Below are 26,420 nucleotides of genomic sequence, written 5' to 3'. Positions count from 1 at the left end.
ACAATGCTAGGTATTGACAAGTAGGTTGCAACAAGTAGAACTTTCACATATTACTGTGAAAGTATAAATGGTGCAATCACCTTGAAAAATACTTTGGCCTTCTTGTAAAATCAAATTGATATTTACCATATGATAAGCAATTATGCTAGACACTTTCCAAAGAAGAATGAAAACATATGTCCATATGGAGAGTTATGTATGAATGTACATACAGCTTTATTCCTAATAAAACATTACCTCCCCAATGTCCAATCAACCAGTGACTGTATAAATAAATGTGATATATCCATAAATGAAATACTATTCAATCATGAAAAAGCATAAACTACTGATAGACCCAACAAGGTGGATGGATCTTAAAATCATTATCCTTAATGAAAGAAATCAACCATCAAAAAAAATACATACTGTATAATTCTACTTATATGATATTCTAGGAAATGTAAATTGTACTGATAGAAAGCCAATCAGAGGTTGCCTGGACATGATCGAGGCTGAGGGTGTGGTGGTAACTGGGGAAAAGGACAGGAAATCTTTTGGGGTGGTAGAAATGTTTTATATCTTGATTGTGGTGGTGATACTGAATGCATGCATGCATTTTTTAAAACTTCATCAAACTATACACTTGTTACACATTTTATTGTTTATAAATTATACCTCAATATAATAGATTTTTAATAAAAGGAATAGAAAATAAGGAACTGAATTAGCTATCACGAAGGAATGTTCAAGTGAATTTAATTATCTATATGACTTAAAAGTAGTGCATAAGAGGAATTTGGATAACGTGAAATATGATTATGACAGTGTTAAGTGAAAAAAAGCAGTATACACGTTTTCATCTCTTGTATGATCCAAACTCCCTAAAAATATGCCTGCAAAACATTAGAAGAAAACACACCAAAATTTGGCATTAGGAAAACAGACCAAAAAATCAGGGCAGTTTCCACACGGTAGAATTATGGGTGACTTTTAGTATTCTGTATACATTTCTCTATATCCAGATTTTCTATAATGAATTTATATGCTTTTTGTAGTATATGCTTTTATATAATGAATTTATATGCTTTCACACAATTTTTTAAAAATTAGGGATAGTCTTACAAATGAATCCCCAACCAAGACCCTGTTGGAAAGTGTATGAACCTTGACCATTCTCCCATCTTGGCCATATATTCTGTTTTTTGTCACCGCGCCATCCCTCTGACCTACAGTCCCATGAAGTAAATGCCTGTTTTTTGACCTAGCACAGTCTTTCACAAACAAGGATGCTATTCCAGAAGATGTCAAAAAAATCAACCCATGTCTAGTTCACTTAGAAATATTGATTATCACCCTTCTTGGAGAATCACCAGAAAAGAAACTGTTTAACTTTATTTAACCTAGCACTTTCCAAGCTTAATTTTTAAATTTATATTAAATACCCCCCCACACACACAGCAGAGTTCTGCAGATCCCCACTGAGGAATGTTCTTCTGTCATTCAAAACTGAGTAATACATCCGGCATGTCTGACTCCTCCCCTCTCTAGCCACGGGACTACTTACTGATAGTTTGTCCCTCAGTAGAGGCCCAGTTTTAAATGACAGACTAAACCACAAATCAAGCTTTTAGTGGTATATTAAAAATTGCCTGAGAGTGGTATATAAAATTTTAGGGACATCAACACCTTTTTCCAAATTCCCCCAGAAAAGAGAGGTGGATGTAAGATGCGGATTATTCTAGATGACCTGAAGGCCTGGCTTTGTCCTTTAACAAGTCTTCTCCGCGGCAGCCTATCACAGCGCCGCAGCTCTTACACCTGTGTGCCAGGGCCTGTCTCAGGGCTCTCCGTGTCGAATCTTTGAGTTGTGGGAACAGAATGTTTACAGTGCATATTCTTCATAGTTTGTATGAAAATACAAAATTCCTTCTCAGGGCCAGATAATAAAATCATGATGGCTTAATGAATGCTGTCTGCAAGTTATGTTCTATTGTTTGTTTTTTTTTCGATTTCCTTCCTCTGGATCTTCTCTGGGCCCCGTGCATCTGCATGCCGATCTCAGCTGGATGAAGAGCAGGGAAACCACAGGCCACTCCGCGTGCTTAGGGCCAAGACTGCTCCCTGGGTTTCAGAGTCCTGCTGCAGCTGGGAGCTTTTGACGGGGCTAGCAAGTCCTTGGGAACAGTGTCTGCACAGTCAGATCCAAGCAAAGAAAACACACTGAGATCTGAACAAAGTGTAGAAGGCCAAGGATAGTATTGTACCTCAGTAACTCCTAGTTTTATTACATTTTGGGGAAACATGCTTTGCTAGACCTTCAGGAGTACACCTATTTCTCCCAAGGATGCCTTTTTTAATTTATCCCATGACCTGATTGATACATTGCTAGGACCTCATCTGCACGGTATAGCATGATACTGGGTGCCGTAAAAGTACAGTCCCGGTGTCACAGTCACTGGGTTTGAATCCCAACTCTGCAAACTTCCTGGGGGAGTTCTTTATCCTCGCTGTTCTCCATTTTCTCAACTGTAAAATGGGGATAATAAGAGTACCCAGTTCACAGGGAGGGGGGTAGATCACATGGACTAATATATGTGGTTCCCGGAAGACATTGCCTGATAATCCTAAACTCTATACAAGTGTTTTCTTTTAATAAAATGGGAATTGATTGAAAATGACATTTGTCAACGACGAATACTCAGGACAGAAAATATATGGAAACAATAAGATTGGGCAACTGATTCTATATTTAGAGACAAGAAAAAGTGAAGAAAGTCATACTAAGTTTTATGTTCGTGTGATCAGGAGAACCTTGGCAAAGACACTTAGCAGAGAAAGGCGATCATGGGAAGGAGAACAAGCTTATTCAATAGTAGTCAGATAGGGGTCGGACAGCACCACGTCTTCAACCCTGGCCCCTTCTGAGAAGCAATTGGCCATTTATCAGAATGAAACCTTGTTTTGCTCAATCTATTTCCAGTATAGCAGTGGTTCTCAAACTTTAATGATCTGTGAATCACTTGGACATCTTGTTAAAGTGAAGATTTAAAACCAGGAGGTCTGGGTAGGAGCTGAGATTCTGAATTTCTAACAAGATGCCAAGTAATAGCCGTGCCGCTGGTCCATGGGCCACACTTTGAATCAGAAAGCCTGAGAGAATGATAAACCCTCCAGTTTGAAATGAACGTGATAATCACCAAGACCAGTCCTGTATAACTGTCCCTCCTGTTTTCAGTCACCTGTGACTTCACCTTCCCTGGAAGACTAGACTTTAGGCTCCTTAGGGGCAGAGAGTCTGGTTCCCTTCTGTGCCTTTCATCCTACACAGTGCAGTGTCTGACATTTGGTAAATATATTGATGCTTTAATGAATCAATAATGGAAAAAGAATTTTTGAAAATTGGGGATTTAATTTTAGTGTTTTTTGGAGGGGGCATAATTGCTTAAAAGTGAGAAGACCTAACAATTCCAGGGTTTCTGGTGAGAACAGGTCAGTGAGCACCTGCTGCTGGTATAGTTCCTTGTCTTCCTTTGTCTTTCTAGCCCTCACATCTCCAGTATCCAAAAGATAATTTAAATGGTAATTGAATTTAACTGCAACTGGTTTGAACTTAATAAATTGAGTAAAAAGAGTTCTCTGGACTTTCCATTTTAGCCATTAATAAATTCAAGAATGTTCTAAGGTGAGATGAAGAGATCTAAACAGCAAGAGTCATACCTACCTTTCTCCTTCCATATGATTTCAGAGAGATAGTCCAGAAGGTCACCGGGATCCCCACAGTATAAAGCCATAGTTTCTGGAAAGTGCTTCTGGTCCTACCGTGACTACATGAATGTCTAATACAAGATGCGGTTCTGTGCTTTGGGAATATGAGTCGGCCTCGGAACCTTAGGGACACTGCTTTACCAGTAATCATGAAATACCCATGCCCATCACTTCTTGATGAGGCAAGTTCTTCCAAGTGAACTAACAAGTTAGTATAAAGTAGTTGTTTACTTCAAAATTACAATAGCAATCTGTAAAAAATAACCTTGAAAATTGGAGAACGTGCAACAGCTTATTTTTTTGGAAATGTAACATGCTTTCCTATACCAGTTTACATTTTAAAACATTTGAAATTGCTGAAGTCCCAGGAATAAGTGAAAGGCCACAAACCCATGACCAGTGTCTTTGTAATGGTCTTAAGGTAATTTTGCTTCTGAATTTTAATATGTAGAGAAATTTTTTAAATTAGAATTAATGTATATAAATTAGTTTTTGTTCACCTACATTTTCTTCCTTCTTTAGCTAGCTGACTTAGAAGTTTGCTTTCCATAAAAATGTTTTGCCAGAAACTAATTATATTAATTAGAGAAGATAAAGAGTAGGAAAGCAAAAATGTGGTCTTTTTTATTGTAACTACAGTACTGCAAGTTGAATATTTGAGTAAAAGTAAAAAGCAGATGGATATAAAATAATCTTCACAGTTCAGTTTAGCCATCTAGGTTATCTTTATACCTTCAGCTTAATTTTTTGCAGAGATATTTCATGTTTTAAGAGAATTGTCCATATTCTTTTGTGGACATAAAAATATATCATGGATTGGTTGTATTGGGATTGAGCTTTTTTTTAACATCTTTTAATATAGAATTCATGTTGCTGTTGAACAACCCTCCAAAGTTTTTATTAAAATGTGCTTTTGAAGAAATTAACACTCTCTACTGTACAATGGAAGCAACTTAACGTCTTATTCCCCCAAAACTGTGCACTTTTTGTTTGTATTTCTTAGGAATCCAGCATGACTGGGTTTATTTTTAGGAGTGTTTTGTTAAGCTCCAGAAGTTTTGAAGGTATAAGTTCTTGTTTTTTTTAGTCTATGAAGTATTCACTATAGTCCAAGAAAACCTTGAGCACCATGAAAGTATATTAGGAAGGAGAGAAAAGTGAATGAGCACTATTAGCAGTCAGAACTCAGAGTGGCCTTGGGGCCATGGTGTCCAGGCCTGGAGCTCCATCAGAGTGCCCCCTGCCCTTGGCCCCCCTGCTCCTGGGATACCGCCCTCATCCCTCAGCAGGCCCTGTGGCAGAGGACATTGCTGGTAGCACTTGTGGGGAAACAGATTGGCAGAGTCAAGAGGACTAGAACCTTCTGATTGCTATCCACTTAGAAAAACCCTAAGGAAGGACTCTGGCTGGCCCCTGGGTTCCTGTGATCATCTCTAGACAACTCGCTGAAACCAGAGTAGGGGGCAGCCTCCTAGGCCTTGTGCATTTGTCAGGAAGAGAGAATTCTGGGCTCAGCAGTCCCACAGAAGTCCATGGCTTGAATGGGAGAGAATCAGGGTCCTCCCCCAAGAGAATGATGTCATTTTTAGAAAAAAGGCAAAAAGTGGTGCCAAGCAGACAAAAACAACATGGTCTTCATAGCATTCAATGATCATTTCATGTGAGTCCAGAAGTGTGCTATGAGCTGCACACCTGTTCATTTTAACCCCGGAGCTGGGTGTGCTGTTTCACTGAGAAGGAAACTGAGGCACGGTAAGGTACAATCCCGAGGCCTCCCAGCAAATGCGTGGTACAGTCATATTCTAAACTGAGTATTTTATGACTCCTTTATATTGCCCTTCTTGTTTATGTCCTTTAAAAAAAACCTTTGTGATGTGATGGTTGCATGCGAACAGCAGCGTCACACCATAAGCAAATGACTTACAAAACCAGACCGAAGCCTGCATGCCTCTGGGAATACGAGCCTCAGCCAGAATGCAGAGGGAGCAAAAGAAGTGAACCTTGGCTTCTGAGAGCTCGTGAGCCCAAGTTCTGATGAAAAAAGCAAGATTTGGAGGATCCTTCAAGGATAATTTTTACTCTATGCAATTTTGGTCATGAGAGGCAAATTGCCGCTTAATCTGTGGTCACTCCGATTTCCTTGAGCCTCCTGTCCTTCGGGTCTGCAGCTGTAAGAGAATGGGGTGGACCTGGCCTCCATCTCACCTGCCAGCATGTGCTCAGTTGTCACAACACCTGGTCTGTGGCAGGTGCTCCAGCACCTACTTAATCAAGCCCAAATGGATATCCAAAAGCAGTGGGTCCAGAAAGTCTCTCCAAGGTTGCCCATTGTCACCTTAACTGCCCCAAGTTAGGTCAGTAGGAATGCCTTCAGCACGACTCATTCTCCAGTGGTGGTAACAGCTACTGGGAAACCACCATGCCTCCTACCCCAGGAAGCTACTAAGAGCTACTAAGGGCATGGAGATAGGACAGATTGACCCAAGAAAGACAGAATCAACAGGATCTGGTGAAAACCTGGGCACACTGGGTGAAAAAGAGCTTGATTAGTGGCATCATCAATGAGGATAGAAAACTCTGTCCTCTCATTATTTTTCCATGTTGTGCTCTGTGTTCTTCAAGGAAGGTTGTAGTTATTTCTCTAAACTTCTGGACTTTCTCTTTAGCTCATACTACATGACTTTTATATCAGACACACCAGTCATTTCTGGAACATTCTCACTCTAGCTGTTTTAAGATCTGTGACAACATTTCTGTTACTGTTTTTGAAAATACCTGTTGCAATATTCAGTGAAAAGGCTTGAAAGGTGTCTTGCCATCTATATGTTAAGAATTGGCATGAATATTTGCTTTGAAGCCTTTGACAATGTTGGAGTGATTTTTGTTTTAAATTTATTAGAAAATAGTATATTCCTTTGAGGTTGAGTCAATAGAAGATACTTGGGGGGCAGATGAATACGAGTGATCCTGAGCAAATTCATGGTAATGTTTGGCATTTAAATTTCCATTTGGTAATTTGTATTGAGAAGACACTCTTATGGCAACAAATGCTTTCTTCCAAGGTCACTGGGTGTTTGTTTATTTGGAGAGGTTGCATTGTCGGGGTTGTTTTTAGCATCATGTTTTGCTGTTCACTTTCCCATCCACTACTAAGTAATGTGAAAAGGAAGCTCTTTTCTCTTACAATTGGAGTGATGGAAGCATAAACTAAACAGGCAAATACTTGTCTTTGCTAATTTTCTGTCACGAATCTTGTTAAATTTTGAGAAGAGAGTTGTAAGAATAGCCTGCAACCATGTGAGAACTACCATCTGTTGCTGAGGAGAAAAAAGGCTGTTTCAGTCAATAGAAATAATTATCATAGTTTGTGGTGCGGTATCTACAGTTTAAGTAAAAACAAGGGCAACAACAAGCATACATTTATGAAGAAACTCATTCCTGAAGTCCACCTCGTGGGATAAACACACTGTTTAGCGCTCCTGCATCTTCTCCCTTAATTGGGGCTGTTTCCTGGGAGCGGGGCTGCCGGCCCCTGGTGCTGAGGACGGGCATGAGGAGGCCGGCAGAGGGAGGCTCTGGGTGTGGGCCAGAAGCCTTGCAGCTCGTGCATGTGCTGTAAGGCTTTTTTGCTGAGCCTATGACTGTGTTAGTTTGCACACCTTTCCAATCAGACATTTTTGGTGAACAGATTTTTCCCATGACATCCTTCTAAGGGTTCAATTTGGAGGGAAAGTCAGGAGAAAAATCACTGTGGCTTTGCGTTCTTTCATCTGGGAAGATTTCCTCTCTTAAAATGTGCATTCATGCACTAAGTGGCCCTTCCCGGGATGCAGCATTGCCGCATCTGTGTTCAGACCAGCACCTTCTGAGCCCCATAACAGCACTACCTCCCAGCTTAACCGCTTGCTACATCTTTGTTGGTCATACTGTCCAGCCAAGTTGAATTAAATCGGTGAGACTGAGTGTTACATCACTTAGAATCTGTCATTAGACCTAGAAAAATAAATCTCCATAAAAAAGCCTGCTAGAAAGTCTCTGTTCCTGAACATTGGTGCTCTGAGGGCTTTCTGGAGATGCTCTAAGTAGATCCGGGCCTTCAAAAGTATCCACACAATACTTAGTCCTAATAAAGAGACTGGGTCTTTTCATAGAAGCTTCAGCTTACCCTGGACAGAGAAGCCAGCCGCTGTGCTTCCTCCGGGCGTTCTTCTTTGTCTTTCTCTCCCCACTCTCTCTAGAAATCTAAGCCCAACTATCATTTTATATTTATAAACTTTCAAGTTAGCTGGGTTTTTAACCCATTAAAAGATATACAACAGTCTAAAGTGATGTGAACCTTTATTGAAGCAGCAGGTTTTCCAGTTATCGGTGTGTATACGATGTGAGCCCTGATAGCACATTGTCTCGGAGGCTGAGGCAACCCTCATTCCATTTCATATACAATTGATGCAACTCACTGGGGTAGGGGGTCAATCTAAATTCTTTAGGAATTCATTAGACCCTCAGAATAACTGCTGCCTCTGTCAGTCACCTCATCAAGCAGCCAGCACAGTGCCTAAGACACAGTAGACCTCTCAGTACATGTACTCCCTATCCACTTGATTTTTCTCTCAAAGCCAAACTCATCTAAGAAAAACAAAAGACATTTCCTTCGCCTTGAAAAGTGTAGGCTCTAATGAGTGACAGTAAGAATACATTATGTACAAATATACACAGATAGATGATGGATTGTACAAATTTGTAGTATCAGTAGTGAAGTAATAGCAACCATGATCACTATTGGACTGATGTCTGCAGATAGATTTAAATGGGCCCTTGGCCAAAATGGAAGATATGGATGGTAGTTAGGAAGAGGGAAAGCATTGTAAGTGGGTGGACTGGCATAAGCAAAGGCATAGAGGCAGGAGCTAGCAGATTTTATGTGGGCGACAGGCAAGCTGATAAACTGGGTTGGACCAGCCTGACCACATTGGGGCATATCAAGAGATGCCCACACCTGCTGTGCCCTCTGCCCCTCTCCCCCTCCCACTCATTCTCTGTTTTAGCTTAGACATCCTCCTTGTGGCCAACACCCTCCCCCCAACCAAATCTTGCTAGGTGCCCTCCTGGGCCTTCTAATAGCACTCTGTCTACCTCCTACTATCATTCACTCTATATTGTGGTGGCCACTGGACATCCAAAACCCTAACAAAGGCTATGTCTAGCTGACTTACTTCTGTATCCTTAGCACCTGGCTAGGCTTAATGCCTAGGACTCAGTGAAGGTTTGTGGGAGGTAGGAGGGAGGGAGATGGGTTGATTTGGCTGGGCAAATAGAGAAGACACAGATGGCAGAAGGCCCTGAGCTGTGGCTGAGGCTCTCATGCAGAGTTTAGCCTAGACTTTAAATTGCCACCTTCCCACTGTTGTCCCTAAGTAAGGTTTCCATCCATTTTGCTTACTCCTGTAAAGCTGGAGAAACTGTACCTACATTCTTGGGGTAGATAGGACACCCCAGCCAAGTTAAAATAAATATAAAGCAGGTTGATAGAGCACACTCAGTAACCCATTTAGAGATAGCATAGAAACACTGAGGCCCTCTGAAAAGCCAACTGTATGTTTGAACTTTCTTTCCCTGCCATTTTTACAGCTGAGGAGAGCCATCTCTGCTCTATTTTTTTAATTTGTGGTCTTGAGTTGTCTCAGACACAACCACAGAAGATGAAGATGTTTGCCATTGAATTAATTATACCAACCTGATTAAAGCATAAGAAAAGACGATTTGAAAGTGGAGCCTCTGTATTTAATAGTTTTTTGGTGGTACTGATAAAAAGAAGAAAGCAAGGGAATATTGGCCAATGAACAACTCTTACAATAATGGTTGGAGGGGCCTCTCCATAAAAATGGCAGTGTCTTTTAAGAAAAGCACCACACCCATCCTGCTCATTCCCGCTGAGTGAGGTAGCAGCTGGGTCTGAGCCCTTCTGCAACTGGCCTCCCCTAAATTGTTCAGCCCCCTGAACTCCTTTCTCCCCACGTATAAACTGGACAGCACAGAATAAAGGTAGCCATTACTCTAACAAGCAACGTGAGCAGCCATCTACATGAATTTAAAGTTCACATTTTTTACTGTTTATTATTAACTACCATGGAACAGCTGGAACACCCTTATTTAATAACAAATCATTATTAATATAAATTAAATGGAAGAAAACTGAGCATGGATGGAGACAAGGGAGTCTCCATGTCAGTAGTGATGCAAAGGGCCTGCGCACTAGAGTTCTCATCTGCCCACTGCGCGGCATTCCTCTAGCGCTGTCTTTTGGAAATGAGAGTGGTTCTATGATGAAAACAGTGCAGTGACCCCCTGCACATAGAAAGTATGCCCTGTACTCCTCTCCTGTTTCTAACTCCAGCCTGGGGGCAGCCCCTCCTTCTGGCCTTGGTTTCGGCCCTCTTGCCTTCTGGAGCACTTGCTGGTTGACTCTCCCTTCTGCCTCCTCCTCGGCTCCTCCTCCGCACCCTGCGTCCTCACTTCCTCAATCTGTAGAAAATGCACCCTGTACGCTCTGCTTCCCAGCCGACAGTGCCTCCCTCCCTTCTCCCTGCTCTGCCCCAAGGTACCAAAGAGTCACTTTTCTCCCTGCCCCCCTTTCCTACCTCCTGTCCCTCCTCGCCTCACACCAGTCTGCCTGCGCCCCATCCCCCGTCAAACATCTCCTTCTAATGTCCCCAGGGACCTGCCTGGTTTAACCTGATGGGCCTGTTTCAGTTCTCAAGTCCCCAACATCCCCCAGTGCCTGGCGTTGTGGACGCCCCTCCCCTCCCCCCTTGGCACACATGCCTCTCCCGCAGGCTCCTAGGTGAGCACGCGGCGCCTTGCCCGTCTCTCCAGTGGCACCCCCTCAGCCTTTGCTGACTTGGTCTTCCCGCCGTGGGCGGCCCCCTCTGTGGAGGAGACAGGAGCTGCAGCTCCAAAAACGTCAGCTTCTCCAGCTGCCCAGAGGCAGAGTGGGAGACCTGGGGAAGCGGAGGGAGAGGAGGTGCAGGAGCCAGGGCAGAGCCCTGGCCAGTGAGTGGGGTCGTATGGAGGGAGCTACTGGGAAGGGCCTCGCTGTTCGGAAGGCTCCTCCTGCTTGTAATGAGTTTCTCCTTCAGTGTTTGTTGTTTTTCTTCTAGTGCTCCAGCACATAATCCAAACTCTAATCATTCCGCAGGAGCTGTCACGAAGCCCGGCTCTCTCCCTCCCACCCCCACCCCCACACCCCCTCCGGTGCAAGCTGGCGTGAGCTGCCATTCCAGCGTGCTGCTACCCTTTCCAGCTGGACACATGTGCTCTTCTGCTCTGGTTTACCTCGAGATACATATTCACTCTGCTCCTGGGAATCCCATTGTATCTATTATACTTTCTTGGTGGATTATTTTGGCACTTACCTCCGTGTTCTAAATAACATGTTTGTATTGCTTACTACTGATTTTTTTCCCTCCGAGGCGTTACCTATCGGAACCCTGTTATTCAAAACCCTGTTTTGTTCTCTTTTCCTCCCCCTTGCCCCATCCCTCCACCCTTCTTAATCCTCTGTTGCTATATTTTACTTTTGGTTAGCTTAATATTCAGTGATGATCATGGCTGATCAATGGTGTTCATTCTAGTAAACTACAATTACCTTGTCTTTTCTGTACAATTGTCATTTGTTTACCATAGAGCCAATAATTGTCATCTTTCTCCATTTGCCTCTTTTCTGTATGTTGATCACTGACTTGATCCCGGACTCAGGAGCTGTCTAAATCACCTCTGAACGCATTCAGGCCCCTGGGTTGTCCTAATCAGCCATGCCTTCCTGCGGCAGGCCCCCTGGAACTTCCAACCTGGTCCCATCTGGACTGATGGCGGGTTGGCATTCCATGATCTGCCTTCATGTTTTTCTGGAGGATTCTCTTAGCCACTCTCCTGAGTCAGATCCCCTATTTCCTGTCATCTTTTAAAAACCTTTTTGGTTTGGTGAACCAAATCTTTAAGTTTTTTGAGAATGGTGCATGGAAAGCAAATATTTTTCAAACAAGTTTATCTGAAGGTGTCTTTATTCTGTCCTCAAAATTACTAAGACAGCTAGTGACGCATCTCCAGGTTGGAAATAATTTTCCTTCAGAATTTTTAAGGCTGCGCTCCACTGCCTTTCAGTTTAAGCATTTCCTGTGGGAAGCTGAGAGCCACTCAGATGGCGGTCCCCACGCTCTCCCTACAAGGCTGCGGGATCTTCTCCTGGCCCAGCATTCTGGCATTTCCATGTGGTCCCCTCCGTTGTTGGGGGCATGCTTTTGTGCCCTTTCAGTCTGGAAATGCATGCTCTCTAGTCACTTTTTTTATTTGTTTTAAGGTAAGTATTTGCTCTGCTCTGTTTTTCCTTCACCCTCTTTCTGGAAATCCTATTATACTGACCTCTTGAGGCCATCCTCTGATTTTCTTACCTTCGTTCTTGTGGTTTTTCATACCTACATCTTTTTGCTCTACTTTCTGGGAGAGTTCCTCAATTTTATCTTCAAAATCTTCTCTTGAATTTGCAATTTTTTTCAATTTCTAAAATCTATTTTTGAAGTTTTCCTTTGTTGGACAGTATCTTGTTTCTGTTTCTTTGATACCTTTCTTTTTCCCTCTGAAGATGTTAATGGTGGTATATGCGAGTCTTTATTTGTTTTGTTTTTAGTTATCTTCCCCACTAGTTCTTTCACTAGTTCGTTGCTGTTTTTTTATTTGTTTGTTGCAGTTTCTGTCTTTCGTATATGTCCCTCTGGTAACCTTGGGTTTCTGTCCATGTTTAAAAGTGGGGGCTTAAAAAACGAATTGGGAATCTTTGAGGACACAGTTAGAGCTTGTTGACTGTCACTATTGGGTGACCTGACAGGGCCAGCTATTTAGAGAGTCTCTGAATCCCAGGGGAAGTCCCCAGTCTCCTCCCTAGACTGCCTGGGGCTGGCTCGGGAGTCTCACCATTCAGCATACAGACTTCACTTAATTCTTCCTTGTTCTCAGCTTGGTGACCTCACCCTTCACTACGCCTGGGACCTTCTTCTCGAAGGAAGGTGAGAAGTGATGTGGAATCCAGGAGGGGATTTGGCATCAGACTGCTTCTCAAAGAGAGTTGTAATCAGCCCTCGCTTCCTGACATGTTGCGGGCTTCTGCAAGTGAGAATTAGATGGGGTTCTTTCTCAGCTTCCCCACTGCTGACTTAGGAGGTTGTTTTTCTAGGGCTTCTGCTAAGCCCTTTAACGCTCATCCATCTGACTTCCCAGCATCTAGAATTTGGTTTCTCTTGTCTCTTTCCTGTTCTTTTAGCCCTTGTGAGTTTATTCCTTTATTGATAACGGTCTGAGGAATGAGCAAAAATGTGTGCAAACTGTCACCTTTATCCAGAGCCTAATAATTCTTCTAGGGCTACTTGTCATTTGCTAAATTTCAGCCTCTGGCAAACTCCTATTTCCATGTTTGTATCCTAATAAAATAATGGTTCTTAAAATAACTCCTGAACATTTTTGTGATATCCAGGGAGTACACCGTCCTCTCCACTACTTTAGATCTGTCTCCTCAACTTGACTTAATACAGTTCGCTTTGCGTTTGTTGTTCCTTAAAGGAATTCCTAGTTGAGTAGATTTTAATAGCATCTCATCCTGCCTTATTGTGCTTGAGTCTATTACCCTTCAGTGCTTTCCATTGCTATTTAATGCTTTTTAGGAGCTAACAATTTATTTTTTAAATTGAATTATAAAGGATCTCCGCTTGGTGAGCTGTTGATCTTAGTGGGCAGCAATTCTGCTAATTAACTGAATCTCCTACACCCCGTCAAGCCACCTTCAATTCATTAACATTGCAGCTCAGCTCTGAGTCATAACATTACTTGTTAGGACAAGTTAGCTGTTACCTTTTATTTGTTAATACAAGTGTTTTGTGTATTGTTGTAACTGAATGTTTTTTGGCCTTTGGCAGAAACTTTTGCTTACTGCCCTCATGCAGACCTAGTGCAAATTAGAAAGTGGTTTTTGAGCCATTTCCTGGTTACAGTTGATTGTTCAGTGTAATTATACTAATCGGAGTGGCAATGCCATGCCCTTTAAGATGGTTTGGACTGTAGACAGCATTTGCAAGATCGCAGCCCAGAAGGCAGTATGCAGAGGCAGACAGCCTAAGCGCTGGGAGCTCAGACCCACAGGGGCCTGGGTGGCACAGACTCAGGTCTAACCTGTGGATCCCTTCCTTCAATCTTTCCCCATTTCATCAACTGTGACAGATCCCAAATGTCAGTATATGACTGCAAGACAATCAGAGAGAATCAGTAGTAGACAGGAGAATGTAAGCTGGTCTGGCAACACGACCTGCTCATGTGAACACGAGTTAAATGCTTCCCTTTAGCTGAGGATGAGGATATTGCATTAACTCATCCCTGAAGCATGAATGAGCAACCTATGGCCTACAAGCCAAACCCCAACTGAGGCCCATTTTTTACTGTCTTCTAATGATGTTGTTACAGTTTCAAATGGTAGTTTTTTAAATAAAAATGATGATAATGAAGAAGAGAATGAAGAGGAAGAAAAGTGGAAGAATATATAACAGAGACCATATCTGATCAGTAACACCGAAAATATTTACTTTCCAGCTCTTTGCAGCAGCAGTTGCCAGCCCTGGTCTAGGAACACCTCGGGCTGTACTCATTCCTCTCCTCTCCCACATGCTCCCTCCTCAATCAAGGAAAGCTCTCCAAGTCTCTCCTAAAGTTTTATCAGCCTAAATATGTGCGTATGTGTCTTCATGTGTGGTTTCAAAAAGTTTAATGATAAATAGGTAGATCTAAAATACCAGTTCTCAAGTTGGTGACATCTGAGCAGATTCACCAATACCAAGGACAGTGTTGCATATACGCATGTGTGTACCTAAGTCAGCATGACCGTCGTAGATTGCATATCTAGCTACAATTGGAAAAAAAACAGCAATATTATGAACAGTATTTTTATTAGCCCTTTGGGCTTAGTTGGAGACACTGTCAGGAAAGTATATGCTGAATTTGTTTCTCTTTTTTGAGTATAAAATGTGAACAAAAAATAATTAAAATGTGCTTATGAAATACAGATATCCTTTATTTACTAAAAGCCTAATCAAAGAAAAGTTTCTACTTAAATGATTAACTTTAGAATCAGGCAGTTTTTAAATCACAACTTTACCAATTATTCTCCCTTACTGTGCATATCAGCCAATATTTGGTTTTCATCCATAAGAGATGTACAAGGTTCATCATCACTTTACATTTTCTCATTGCACAGAATTTTTCACATGCATGCTCCAAAGCATCCATATACCATTTCCAGGTGAATTTCCTAAAAACTTAGCTCTCATCCTACCAGTTATACAGTTTTATATTCAACATACTACACCATAATTCTGTGTGGTGGACACTTTTCATATTTGTCTTGAATCCATTGACAAACCCAGCATACTTATTAACTGATTATTCCCCCAGCAATGAAATATTATTCCTATGCTATCAAAAAGCAGATTGAAGATAGAACATTCAGATTGATCAGAAATAAAGCTGTGAGACCAGTTTATGTCTGTGATACCCAACCTACATCCAAAATATAACCCTGATCAACATTTAGTATTCATCTTCAGGGGCACTTGGGGGTCACATAGTCAAGTAACTAATATAATGCTCTGTTCTGTCCTTTGACCCCCACTGTGACTCTGCTCCACACAGAATTGTCCTGTTGTCAGAGGGTTTGTCTCCAACCGATAAAGCAAACTAGTTCTGAAGATAAACATTGCAGTCAAACATTAGTTTATGATTTCTTTGCTGAAAAAATTCATTTATAAAAATAATTCAAATTATATAGTATTTTCTGTTGTTTGAATATTATGTTGCAGAAATCCAGAGGTTAACATTAAGCCTTATTTAACTTCATTTCTTAGAGAATGAACACATCAAATGGTGTTCCAGAAAGTAGCTGACCTGCATTAGGGTATGATACTTATTCCACACTGGACCGCACTGAGTTTAAAATAAGTAGATCTGAAACTACAAAACTAAAAAGATAAGGAAAGAAGGGAAAGATAGAAGACATTAATGAGTTCACAGTTATTAATTTATTGTACAACCCAGAAGAAAGGGACAAATTTCTAGAAGCATACGATCTCCCAAGACTGACCCAGGAAGAAACAAAATCTGAACAGACTGATTACAATGGAGTATTATTCAGCCATAAGAAAAAATGAAATCTTGCCATTTGTAATAACATGGATGGACCTAGAAGGTTATACTCTAAGTGAAATAAGCCAGGCAGAGAAAGACAATTACCATGATTTCAGTTATATGTGGAATCTAAAAAGACAAAACAAATGAGCAAGACAGAAATTAACTCATAGACGCTGAGAAGTGACTGGTGGTCACCATGGGGGAGGATTCCCCAACTCCTCTCTCTCCTCCTATTTCACCCACCCGATTTCATTTCAGGGTGGGTGAAATAGGTGAAGGGGATAAAGAGTAACAAAATCTCAATCATAATATAAATTAGTCATGGAGATGAAAGTACTTGGCATTGAGAATATAGCATCTTTCTATGTTGATACATAGGAACTACACTAGTTGGGGTGAACATATAATGTAGATAACTGTTAAATCACTGTGTTGTATACTTGAAACCAATATAATTTGTATATCAATTGTACTTCAATAAAATGAATAATAATTAAGTTTATCAAAAGTAATCTTAAAGAAGTGCAAAATCTTTGAAATTCCTGGAAGTTGCCCGATTGCTTTTTCTGACTGGCTAATCAGTTCATTTCTGAAGTCTCACTTCTGAAGTCATCATAATTTTCTTAAAAAGAAAGGACAAAAAAAACTACCCTTTGAAAACAGATCTGGAAAGGCTTTAAAAGTCACTGTTGGCCTGATAACACGGTTAAATGTCCGCCAGAGTTCCTGCGGTTCATGAGCTCATTCACTCCTGCAGGGAGGGGGCTGAACAGTGCTGAGTGACTGCAGTTTGGCCAAATGCTCTCAAGCAATTAGAGGCCAATTACGTGTTTATCTTCTTTACAGGTGGGAAGGAAAGAATGAAAATGAAGTGGGCAGATGTAAAGAGACCGGCAAAGTTCATGTGACTGTGGACCTCAAGTACTACCGGCCGACTGAAGTGGTAAGGGCTCCCTGGCTCCCCAGAGCATGGCCACATTTGGCTGGCTGAGACAAAAATACTGTCACTGCATACCCACAGCTGACCTTCAAAGCTCCCCACTGGGCTCTCTGGCATCCTTCAGTGGGCATTTCCCAAACAGAGTACAGGGAACTGCATTTGAGCTGGTACTCTCACCACAATCCATCGCTTCATAAATGGAACAAAGATAAAACACATCCAAGAAAATAGTTGATTTCATAAATGGAGACTCATATCAAAGGCAGATCTCATCATGTTGGTCTCCTGATTTGCTGGCTCGTCCCTGATACCTGTAGGAAGTCTTATTTACAAGGCCTTCCGTGACCTGCAAGATCATGAGATCTGGGGGGCTCCCTGCCTCCCCAGTGCACGTGTGCACACACAGAGCTAAGCTACAAACAGTCTCCTTGTATGTTTTTTAAGATTCAGCCCAAGTACTCTCCTGCCTATGAATCCTTTTCTGGCCAATATGCCACTGTGACTGAAATGTTTACTCCTTCTTTTGTATCTACATTATATGCTTCACATAATTATCTTATAATACCTATTATGATTTATTATACTTCTTTGTTTACATGTCTTTCTCTTTTTACCAAACTGTGAACTTTTGAAGGTAAGGTTTTTTCTAAATGTCTTAGGCTATAACAATGTATGTGCTTAATAAATATTGATGGATGGATGGATAGGTGGAGAGATGGATAAATGGATACATTTCTAAATACAGAAGTTCCTGAAATAAGAAATGTCCTACAGGTTATTAGATAACATCTTCCTGTCTTAAAGTTATAAAAGCTTCTAGCTTGACGTTGTCACTTTAAAGGTGCTCGACCCCAACTTACGGTAATGAAACTCCACGTTAAATGTATCTAAAGATAGTAGGAAGCAGCATCTTCAGAGAGAAATATTCAAACTTGATTGTTACCTAATGAAATGTACATTAGCTTTAAAAAATAGAATCCCTTTGAAACTGTTTTACCTGTGTTTTGAGCCAAATTCCTGTGTGTTATACAACCTTTCAGAGATAAGGAGAACCCCAGTGAAGAGAGATTGAAAGTGAATATGTCATCAGTAACCCTTTAAAATGTTTTGTAACACACACACAAAAAATTTCATTTCATACACTTTCACACACAGTAGGAAATAAAAAGGAAAGGAAATAACCAGGGCTTGGAGACTAGGGCCGTCCAGTCAACGCATTGTCCTGACACAGGGTGTGGCCAGGTCTTTGACACACAGTGAACAATGTTCTCTGTGCTGATGGCGAGTGGGTGTGCCAAGGAGAGGATGTGCTCTGTCTCCGGGGGACGGAGATACCAGCACAGTCCTGCTGACCCAGCAAGGCATGCCTGTCTGGTGAGCCTCTGGCCACACTGGCATTTGTTTTCTTGTCCTAAAGAAGCACCATAGGGTGTCACTTTTCCAGTACATTGCACAGATCACATAAATGGGCAAATTTGTTTCTGTGCCCCCTAACAAAAATTGTCATCTCTGAATGGAAGATGTACTAAATCAACAGAAACCTCAGTCCTCATTACAACTTAAACATGGCTCTTTCTCTCTCCAACACCAAAATAGTTTCAAAAGCTAGGAAGTCATTAAGAATGGCCTGTCTGTCATTCTTACTCAGGCAAGGTGTGGAATTGATAAGGACACAGAACAAAAGAATTTGCTGAACAGGAAAAGAACTAGACTAACGAGATGGTTCTTGAAGCCCCTGTCGACCCCTTTCCTGCCTGAACTCGGCCTCACTCATTTCTTTTGTTCACTCAAATGTCATCCTCATACCTGTTCTGCAGTTCCATTTACGTGTAAGTTGTTTGAACGTAGAGTGGCGTCTTATTTCATATGCCTGCTTAATTTTCCACTGATCTAGCTCTTGCCCTGGGTTCCCTTTACTGCTTAATTTTTGATTTTTTACTGCCATTCACCTTTTAAGCCTCTAGGCTGTGTTCATTTTGTTCATTCCACTTCCACTTTGTATTCTGTTAAGCAAGATTTTCTTGTTTGGGGAGGCTAAACTTTTAACCTCATTCCTCAAAACAACACATTTTCCCTAAACTTGGATCAATCTGACAGCCTTGTTAAACTGCCCAGGGCTGATAGTATTCTTCTAGTTGCAGGGTGACCAGAACTGAAGGCTGACTTGTAAATGAACTCTCACTCGGGTGGAAACACATCCAGAGAGTCCCGGCAGCCCCTGCGGAACAGCAGCCTCACTGGGTTTCTGACGACCAGTGGAGGGTGGACGTGGGGTAATCCTCCCATGTAACCTGTGCCCTTCTCATCTCAGTGTCTGTGTCCGTCTGGCAAGGGCCAGATACTTCTTTTCGTTCTTCCTCAGATTCTATAAAAGTTTGTTCTCCTGATCAGCTTTAATCATGTGCACATAGGGCACTCTGAAGCCCAAAGCATGAATTAGATCTTCTTAAGAGTCAAATGGTTCCAGAATGACTGACAGAAAAAAAAAAAAATCCACAAAGAAAATCTGAAGAAAAAGTGATTAGGACATATCAAGTCTCAGTACACCAATATAGTAAATCAGTACTACAGGGGAATAAATAGAGCTATATACTGTTTTTGAATAAGATTCAGACTAGTCTTACGAAAGGCTCTTGACTCCGCACAGGCCAGCACCAACCCAAAAGGGGCCACCAGTGGTCCCACACAGAGCATTTCCACATGTGCCAGTAATTTTTGTTCTCATTGGTTTAGCCACCATAAAACCTTAAGTCTTGCTTCTCCACCAGTGTGAAAAGTCTTTAAAGTGTTTGTCCTGAGCTAAGACTGTGGGAAAGTTAGAGCTGAATGGAGTCACATACTTTTTGTTCTCTACTATAATTCTCTGTTTTTTCTTCAAATGTTTAGTTTTGCTACTACGGTAAGCTTGATCCTACAAAATAGATGTGAAATTTCACATTGCCCCTGAATTCCAGTATTTGGTGATGGTGACATTAATACTTGAGTTTTGTACCTCTAAAAATTCCTTTCTTGTATATAGTTTTCTATATGTGCATGTTTCATTTTATTGCGTTTCATTCAACAGAAGAAGGAGTATTGTGCTTAGCTATGGGCCCTAGGGCCAGACTGCCTGAGTTCAAAAGCTACCAATTACTAGCTGTGTGACCTTAGGGAAATTACTTAACTTTTCAGTGCCTCCGTTTCTTTGTCTTTGAAAATGGGATCAACAAGAACTTCTTTCAAAGAATTGTTGGAGAATTAACAATCAACTGTACAAAATGCTTATTAGAACAGTGTCTGGCACCCAGTAAAATACCCAATATTGATGCTGTTATTATATTTATTTACTCATTCATTCATGGAATATTTACCAAACACTGTATTAGACCCTGGGAATACAGCACAAACAAGACAGACATGTTCTGCACCTTATGGAGATTGTAGATACAGAGATAACATAGATCAGTTACTTATATGTAGTACCTTTTGAAAAGTAGAATGACATCATTGGTGAAGTATACAGATAGACCAGTTAAAAAGTAGACACATAACAAGGTTTATAATCAAGGCTTCTAGTAAACATTAATATGTACTTTGATTTTTTTAATTCTTGCCTTATCTTAATTTTCATCCTTTCTGATCCTCTTTCTGGAGATTCAGTAGCTACTTAGTGGTATGGAAATATGAAAAAATTGCTATTGACCTATTACTTAATTAAAAATAACCACAGAGGTGATCTCTCCTTGTCTCCTTGACTGAGAATTCTTAAACTTAGAAAATTCACAAAGCTTGAATTAGTGAAGTATCATCCTAAAGTGCCAAAATTTTACGCACACCAAATGGTCAATCCACTTAAACAAAGAAAAAATGAGATTTTTCTATTCATAACATCTCACATTTTTCTTGCCATTGTATTTCTAGTGCCCTCAACTGTGATAGGTTTTTATTTACTTACTTTGTTTATTCCTTTTCTTTCTAGATATTAGATAAAATCATGAGTTAAAATCTAGAATTGAGAAAGCAATTCACTTCAAAGTCCAACAAGCTAGTTAAAACAACACCTTCCTTCAGTAAAAAGTTGTAGCCTGTTTCTAATCAGATTACCATATGCTTGTCGATTTGTCCCCTCCGCAAACTTTTCCTAATATTTTTCAGCAAATGATGTTAAGGTAAATGGCCCGTAATTGCTTCCTCTATCTCATAGTCCTGTTTAGAATAACGCTGTGTAACACTTTCCAGACCTCAGGACTCTGATCTGTCATCAGAGGCCGTGTGCACTTCCCAGGGGGAGCTTCCCTCAGCTCCATCTCTGCTCACTGGGGGTCTTGAAACTGCCCGGTTTTTCTCCCATAGCTGTTCTCACCACCCTCTCACACTTCCCCTCCCATAGCAGGAAATTAGATCCTCCCTGCTGCAACCCTGCATCTTCTCCAGCTCTGTTAGAGGCCAGCTGATCTCTCCTTGTCTTGATCCTGCTGACCTCGCAGACTCTAATCCTACCCCTCCACCCCTGCTCTCCTTTGTGTCTTGTTTTGACTAGTGGGAGCCAGCTAAGAGGATGCGGAGAGCAAATGAAGGGCTTGTCTCTTCCTTTCTGCATTCCTGGACCTGCAAAAGGAGAGGCCCAACGGCTTGTTCTGGAAGATTCCCTTCCAGTTTTCATACCCTAGCCTTCGGTGCTTTTATGACTGTTAGGCCACGGAGGTGTGGAATGCCGTCACTAATGCCTCATCATAATGCTTCCCCTTTGTAATTATTCTCTGAACTTCTTGCTGCTTGTATTTTATAAATAGTTTATATCTCTAAATCACTGTTTACATATTTTAAGCCTCCCTCTTAGGCTCCCCATACTAATCTTTATATCCTTCCTTAATCACAGTGGCCTTTCCTGCTCTTTTCCTTCCTTGGACTTAACCAAGAGAGCTTTAAGTTCATTCTCTTCAGTTGATTCCCAAATATTCCATTGTATGTTTGCCATACTTCATAGGATCCCATATAAACCCCCCAGGGGCGTTTAGCATTCCTCCTAAAGCCTGTGTTCTTTTCCTTGGTTACTGTCCCCATCAAGAGCATTTCATATGTAATGAAACAGTAATTGTGCACTGACTATAATGCTCCAACTTACTCCTATTTTTCCTTGAACTTTCTCATGATTAGATCCAGATTTGAATGATGCCATTAAAGATTCAAAAAATCTTTGTGAATATCCATAACTGAATACTTTCTCTTATTTAAAAATAGTTTTGAATTTGTTCTTAAACTCTCTGGTGTCCTAAATGTAGATGGTTTCATTTCTCGTACCAATAGGAAATTCCTATAAATCGGCATTTTTGTTCCAAGAAAGCTGTCCTAGACAATTACACTTAATGTGCTTGGCCTGCCAGTAAGTGCCTAGTTCCATTCAGTTGCTTTTCAGAGTAGGCACTGTCCTTGATAGCAAAATCCAGTTTGTACCCTTCTGTAACGTTGTGATTTGCGAACTTCCTAGATAAGTCAGATGTGTGCTGCTTCATGAAAACATAGGGTAAGAATATCTAAACTATGAAATAGATAGGTATCTGGGTATTAAAAAATTCTCTAACTTTTAGGATTCATTACAGGAGTCCTTTAAATACTACACTCTCAGGTACATTTAAAGTGAAATTCTTATTTACCTTTAGCTTCTCAGAAATGTATCAGCATATATTAAATAAAATATCCTTATGTGGATTTAGGTCTCAGAGATTCAATTCAAAAAGAATGTTTATTGAATTCCTACCATGGAAGTAGTCCTAGTAGCACTGTGAGAAATAGAAACATGGATGAGATGAGGTTCTTTTCTGACAGAACCACTCATTCAAATGAGGGAAGCAGCTATTTTAAGTCAGGGCCCCGTGTAACAGCGCAGTGACTGAGCCAGAGCAGCAGAGGCCAGAACGGTAGTGACAGGCGCCAGGGCACTGCAGAGATGGACACCTCAGGCTTAGGGACCAGACCGGAGAGTGACACACGGAAAACAAGCAGGAACTGAGGGTGCCCCTGGAGTAGAGGCTGGGCAGTGAAGAGGACGGGGAGCTAAGGACGCCATACCCCACCAGAGATCTGGAAAGAGGACTCAGTTTGCAGAGGACGGTGCTGAGAAGTTCCAACCTTCCCAGGCCTCGGGGACACCCCTACAGCAGTATCAAGCAGGCGCTAGAGCTGGCAGCCTGGTGTAGAGGAAAGAGGTCAAGCTTGGGGCTAGGTGTGCAAGAGGTAAGAGTTGAAGCCCTGAAATGAGCCCCCCAAAAGAGAGCATGGGACATGCAAGGGAAAGAGGAGAGCATGAACAGGGTGCTAGTCACCACACCAGGCAGCTGTGAATTCCACAGGGTAAGTCTCAGAAACACTTCTACAAAAAGTGAGTTAAGAATTCACAAAATTCACAAATTAAGCATTTGTATCCAAGATCCCAGACTCAAGTGTCTCCCACCCTATGTAATTATCTACTGCCTTCAGTGCTCCTCAAAGATCTACAGGGCCGATACCAAAGAGTTTACATTAACTGACAGATGATGACTACGTCTCAGTCCAGACAAAACTGAATTTCAGAGGTAAGCAGTGACCTAATTTCAAATTGATATGTACTGGAAGTCAGGTTGCAAAGCATTTTAGAATATTTCCCAGATGAAAGGGTTTACATAAGATACTTGGTGCTGCATATAATCATTTTTATTATTGTCAACATCATTAATTATCATCGACATCATACACCCCTGCAAAGTCATTAGTTATCAAGAGACATCTGAAAGGATACTTTGACTCTTACACTCCTGATTTTCTATTATTTAAATATTTATTCTATTTAGTACCTATACAACTTCATGCAGAAAAGGCTATCTTCTGCGTAGCTCTGGCTTCTTGATCCAGTGGTAGAAATGACGATCATGGTGAAGGAGAGTCGAGTCTGTGATCCTCTCTTGTGATTCTGCCTAGACTGTATGTTCCTAGAGGTTGTAACAGGCACTGAGGTCCAGCAAGTTCTATGGCTACCTTAGAACTTAAGTATCTCTAACAGGCTAGCATGCAGCCACCAAAGAGAAGACATTAGGCCTCCATTCATGTTTATAGTGTCCATATTCCCCTGCTGACCACACCCCTTACTCCTCTCTCAGAAGTCTTCCCACAAAAATCTATCTCTGTACTTGCTTCTTAAAGCCAGCTCAATGTCACTTTTATAGTCTAAAATCTATGTTGGTTTCCTATTGCTGTAACAAATTAGAACAAACGTAGTAGCTTAAAACTACACGGATTTATCATCTTACAATTCTAAAAGTTACAAGTCAGAAGTCTGAATTGACTTTCACTGGGCTAAAGTTGAGGTGTCGAAAGAGTGGGTTCCTTGGAGGCTTAAAGGTTCTTGGACTATCGGGTATTCTATTAGAGAATACAGAATTAATCACTCAGAACCATGGCTGGATCACAGTGTTTTTTATTGTTTGGAAAGCACATTATTAATCACTTTGAGAAGAGAGAAGAAATGGAGGGCTTTAGTTAATTGTCAGTTTACCCTTTCCAATGCACACACTCAAAAGCAGTACTGACATGCACTTGAACAACTGTAAATGAGGACAGACCACACTTCAGTCTGAGGGAACCCTCAGCCAAGGGGTGACAATAGGCTTCCAAAGAAAGAGAGTTTTACAGGAGGGTTTTAGAAATATTTGTGGCTTAAGAGAGAGCGAGAGCATTCCAGGTTGGGGCAGGAAGTGTTCTGGGAATGAACCAGTGGCACCTGCAGAAGGACACCGTCACGTGAAGAGGGCTGGCCCAGAAGGAGAACAATGAGAAATGAGGCTCATTGCCACCGTCCTTCCCAGCCCTTCCTTTGCCCCGCAGCACATTCCCTGTCCGTGCCCCACGCCTCAGGCCTGTCTGTGCAGCAACTCAGGCACTCCTTCCCCATTATTTTCTTGCTTTTTCTTCCTGTATTTTTACCTTCTCTTTTTTTACCTTCTCTTTACTTGCTGCCCTGAGTCTTAAAACCTGTCTCTTGATAGGTGTCCTCTGACCCCTGACTGGTTTAAATCCTGAAGAGTGTCCCCTCACTTGTCCTATTAAGTTAGTTAAACAAGTTCTGTGTTTGGGACTAATTCTTAAGCAGTTTGCAGCTGTTTTAGTGATTAAAACGCAAAGTCAGGAATAGGATGGGCCTTACTTTCATGAGAGATCTTTTTTATCTCATAAGCATGGGTCCTTAACACTCATTCCAAGAAAATCAATCTAAATATATTTTTTTAACATATTCTTCAATTTTATAATGAAATGTTTCCCTATTTTGTAGGGATTTTGTTGAGAATGAAATCAATTCTATGCAGAAATAGTATTAGAAGGACACTCCATTTTAAATTCAAGTTGTTTCTATTATTTTGGGGAAATAGGTCAGGAGAGAAAATGTGTCTGATGTGATCATTTAAAACCACTGTTGAACTTATGGGAATATGTCAGGTTTCCTCTAGGACAAGTTAAGATGTTATAGAGAAATATTAATTTCTGAATTAGTTTTGGAAGATTATAATAAATTCCCTTACTGAAATTCTGAAATTTAAAAGAAAGTGTAGTGAAAATTTGAATATGTCCTGCTTGCTTGCATTATAAATTTAAAAGGTATTAAGTCTCAACACTTTTTAATCTTAACGCTTAGACATTTATAAATCTTCTTAAAGCTCCTAACCTCTCCTTACTTCAGCTTTTCCAACTGTAACATAACCATGAGTATTTTCCCACTAGTCTCCATGGGCATATTGAACAAACTGATGAATTATTAGTTTCAAGGCCCTGCACAATGTCAGCCCATTGGCTAAGCCTTCTCCTAGTCCCTCAGGCAAAGTTAGCACTTAACCTCTTTTGAAGCACATGTCCCATTGCACTGTGATGTGTCATTTCCACTTGAGACCTTGGGTGCAGGAATGACATCTGACGGCCTGGGATAGTAGGGGATAAACTAGTGACTTGCATGTAGGCCACATCAAAGAATCATTCTCATGCTTTCCAGCCAGCTCTGGTATAAACAAAATGACTCAAACCAATGTAATAATCTGTAATTAAATTCTAAACAGTAAAAAAGTATAAAAATATGTTTTCCTCTTTTTCTTTCTATTTGAGATTCTAGGTCAAAATGACTCTGAGCTCATTCACAGCTTACATCTCTATATACAACCTTTAAACAGAATTTGTATTCCATTAATATCCCTTTTCACTATTCTGTCATTTTCTGCCCCTTTCTTATCATCTCGTGTACTGATGTTCCCTTCCTTTTTTTCTTCATCTTTTTCTCTTTCTCCCAGGTTCCGGCTGTTCCCTGACTCTCCTCCCTGCAGCTTCCTCTGTAGTCTCTTCCAAACAGCTCAGACATGCTCAACACACCAACGTGGTTTCCTGATGCCTCTTTATAGGAAAAGCTGGTAGTGGCTACGTTACAAACCTACTGGAGAGCGTGATGCCCGCGGCATCCGCATGGCTGCCCTTGGCACACTATTGTGCCCTCCCCATTTGAAAAACCTCACATTGTTTTTGA

General features: G+C 41.2%; 1 protein-coding gene across 1 annotated transcript in view; it reads left to right on the top strand.

Moving 5' to 3' along the window:
- Positions 1-26,420, top strand: part of GMDS (GDP-mannose 4,6-dehydratase) — a 703,979-nt gene that overhangs the window by 588,745 nt on the left and 88,814 nt on the right. Inside the window, exon 9 of the mRNA XM_037011686.2 lies at positions 16,813-16,909. Within this exon, the coding sequence (XP_036867581.1) occupies positions 16,813-16,909 (97 nt within the window). The remainder of the gene's footprint in view (positions 1-16,812; positions 16,910-26,420) is intronic.

This window comes from Manis javanica, chromosome 16 (genome assembly GCF_040802235.1).
Source record: "Manis javanica isolate MJ-LG chromosome 16, MJ_LKY, whole genome shotgun sequence".
Classification (NCBI taxonomy): domain Eukaryota; kingdom Metazoa; phylum Chordata; class Mammalia; order Pholidota; family Manidae; genus Manis; species Manis javanica.
The sequence above is the reverse complement of the archived record's forward strand: the minus strand, read 5'-3'. Positions and strand labels throughout refer to the sequence as shown.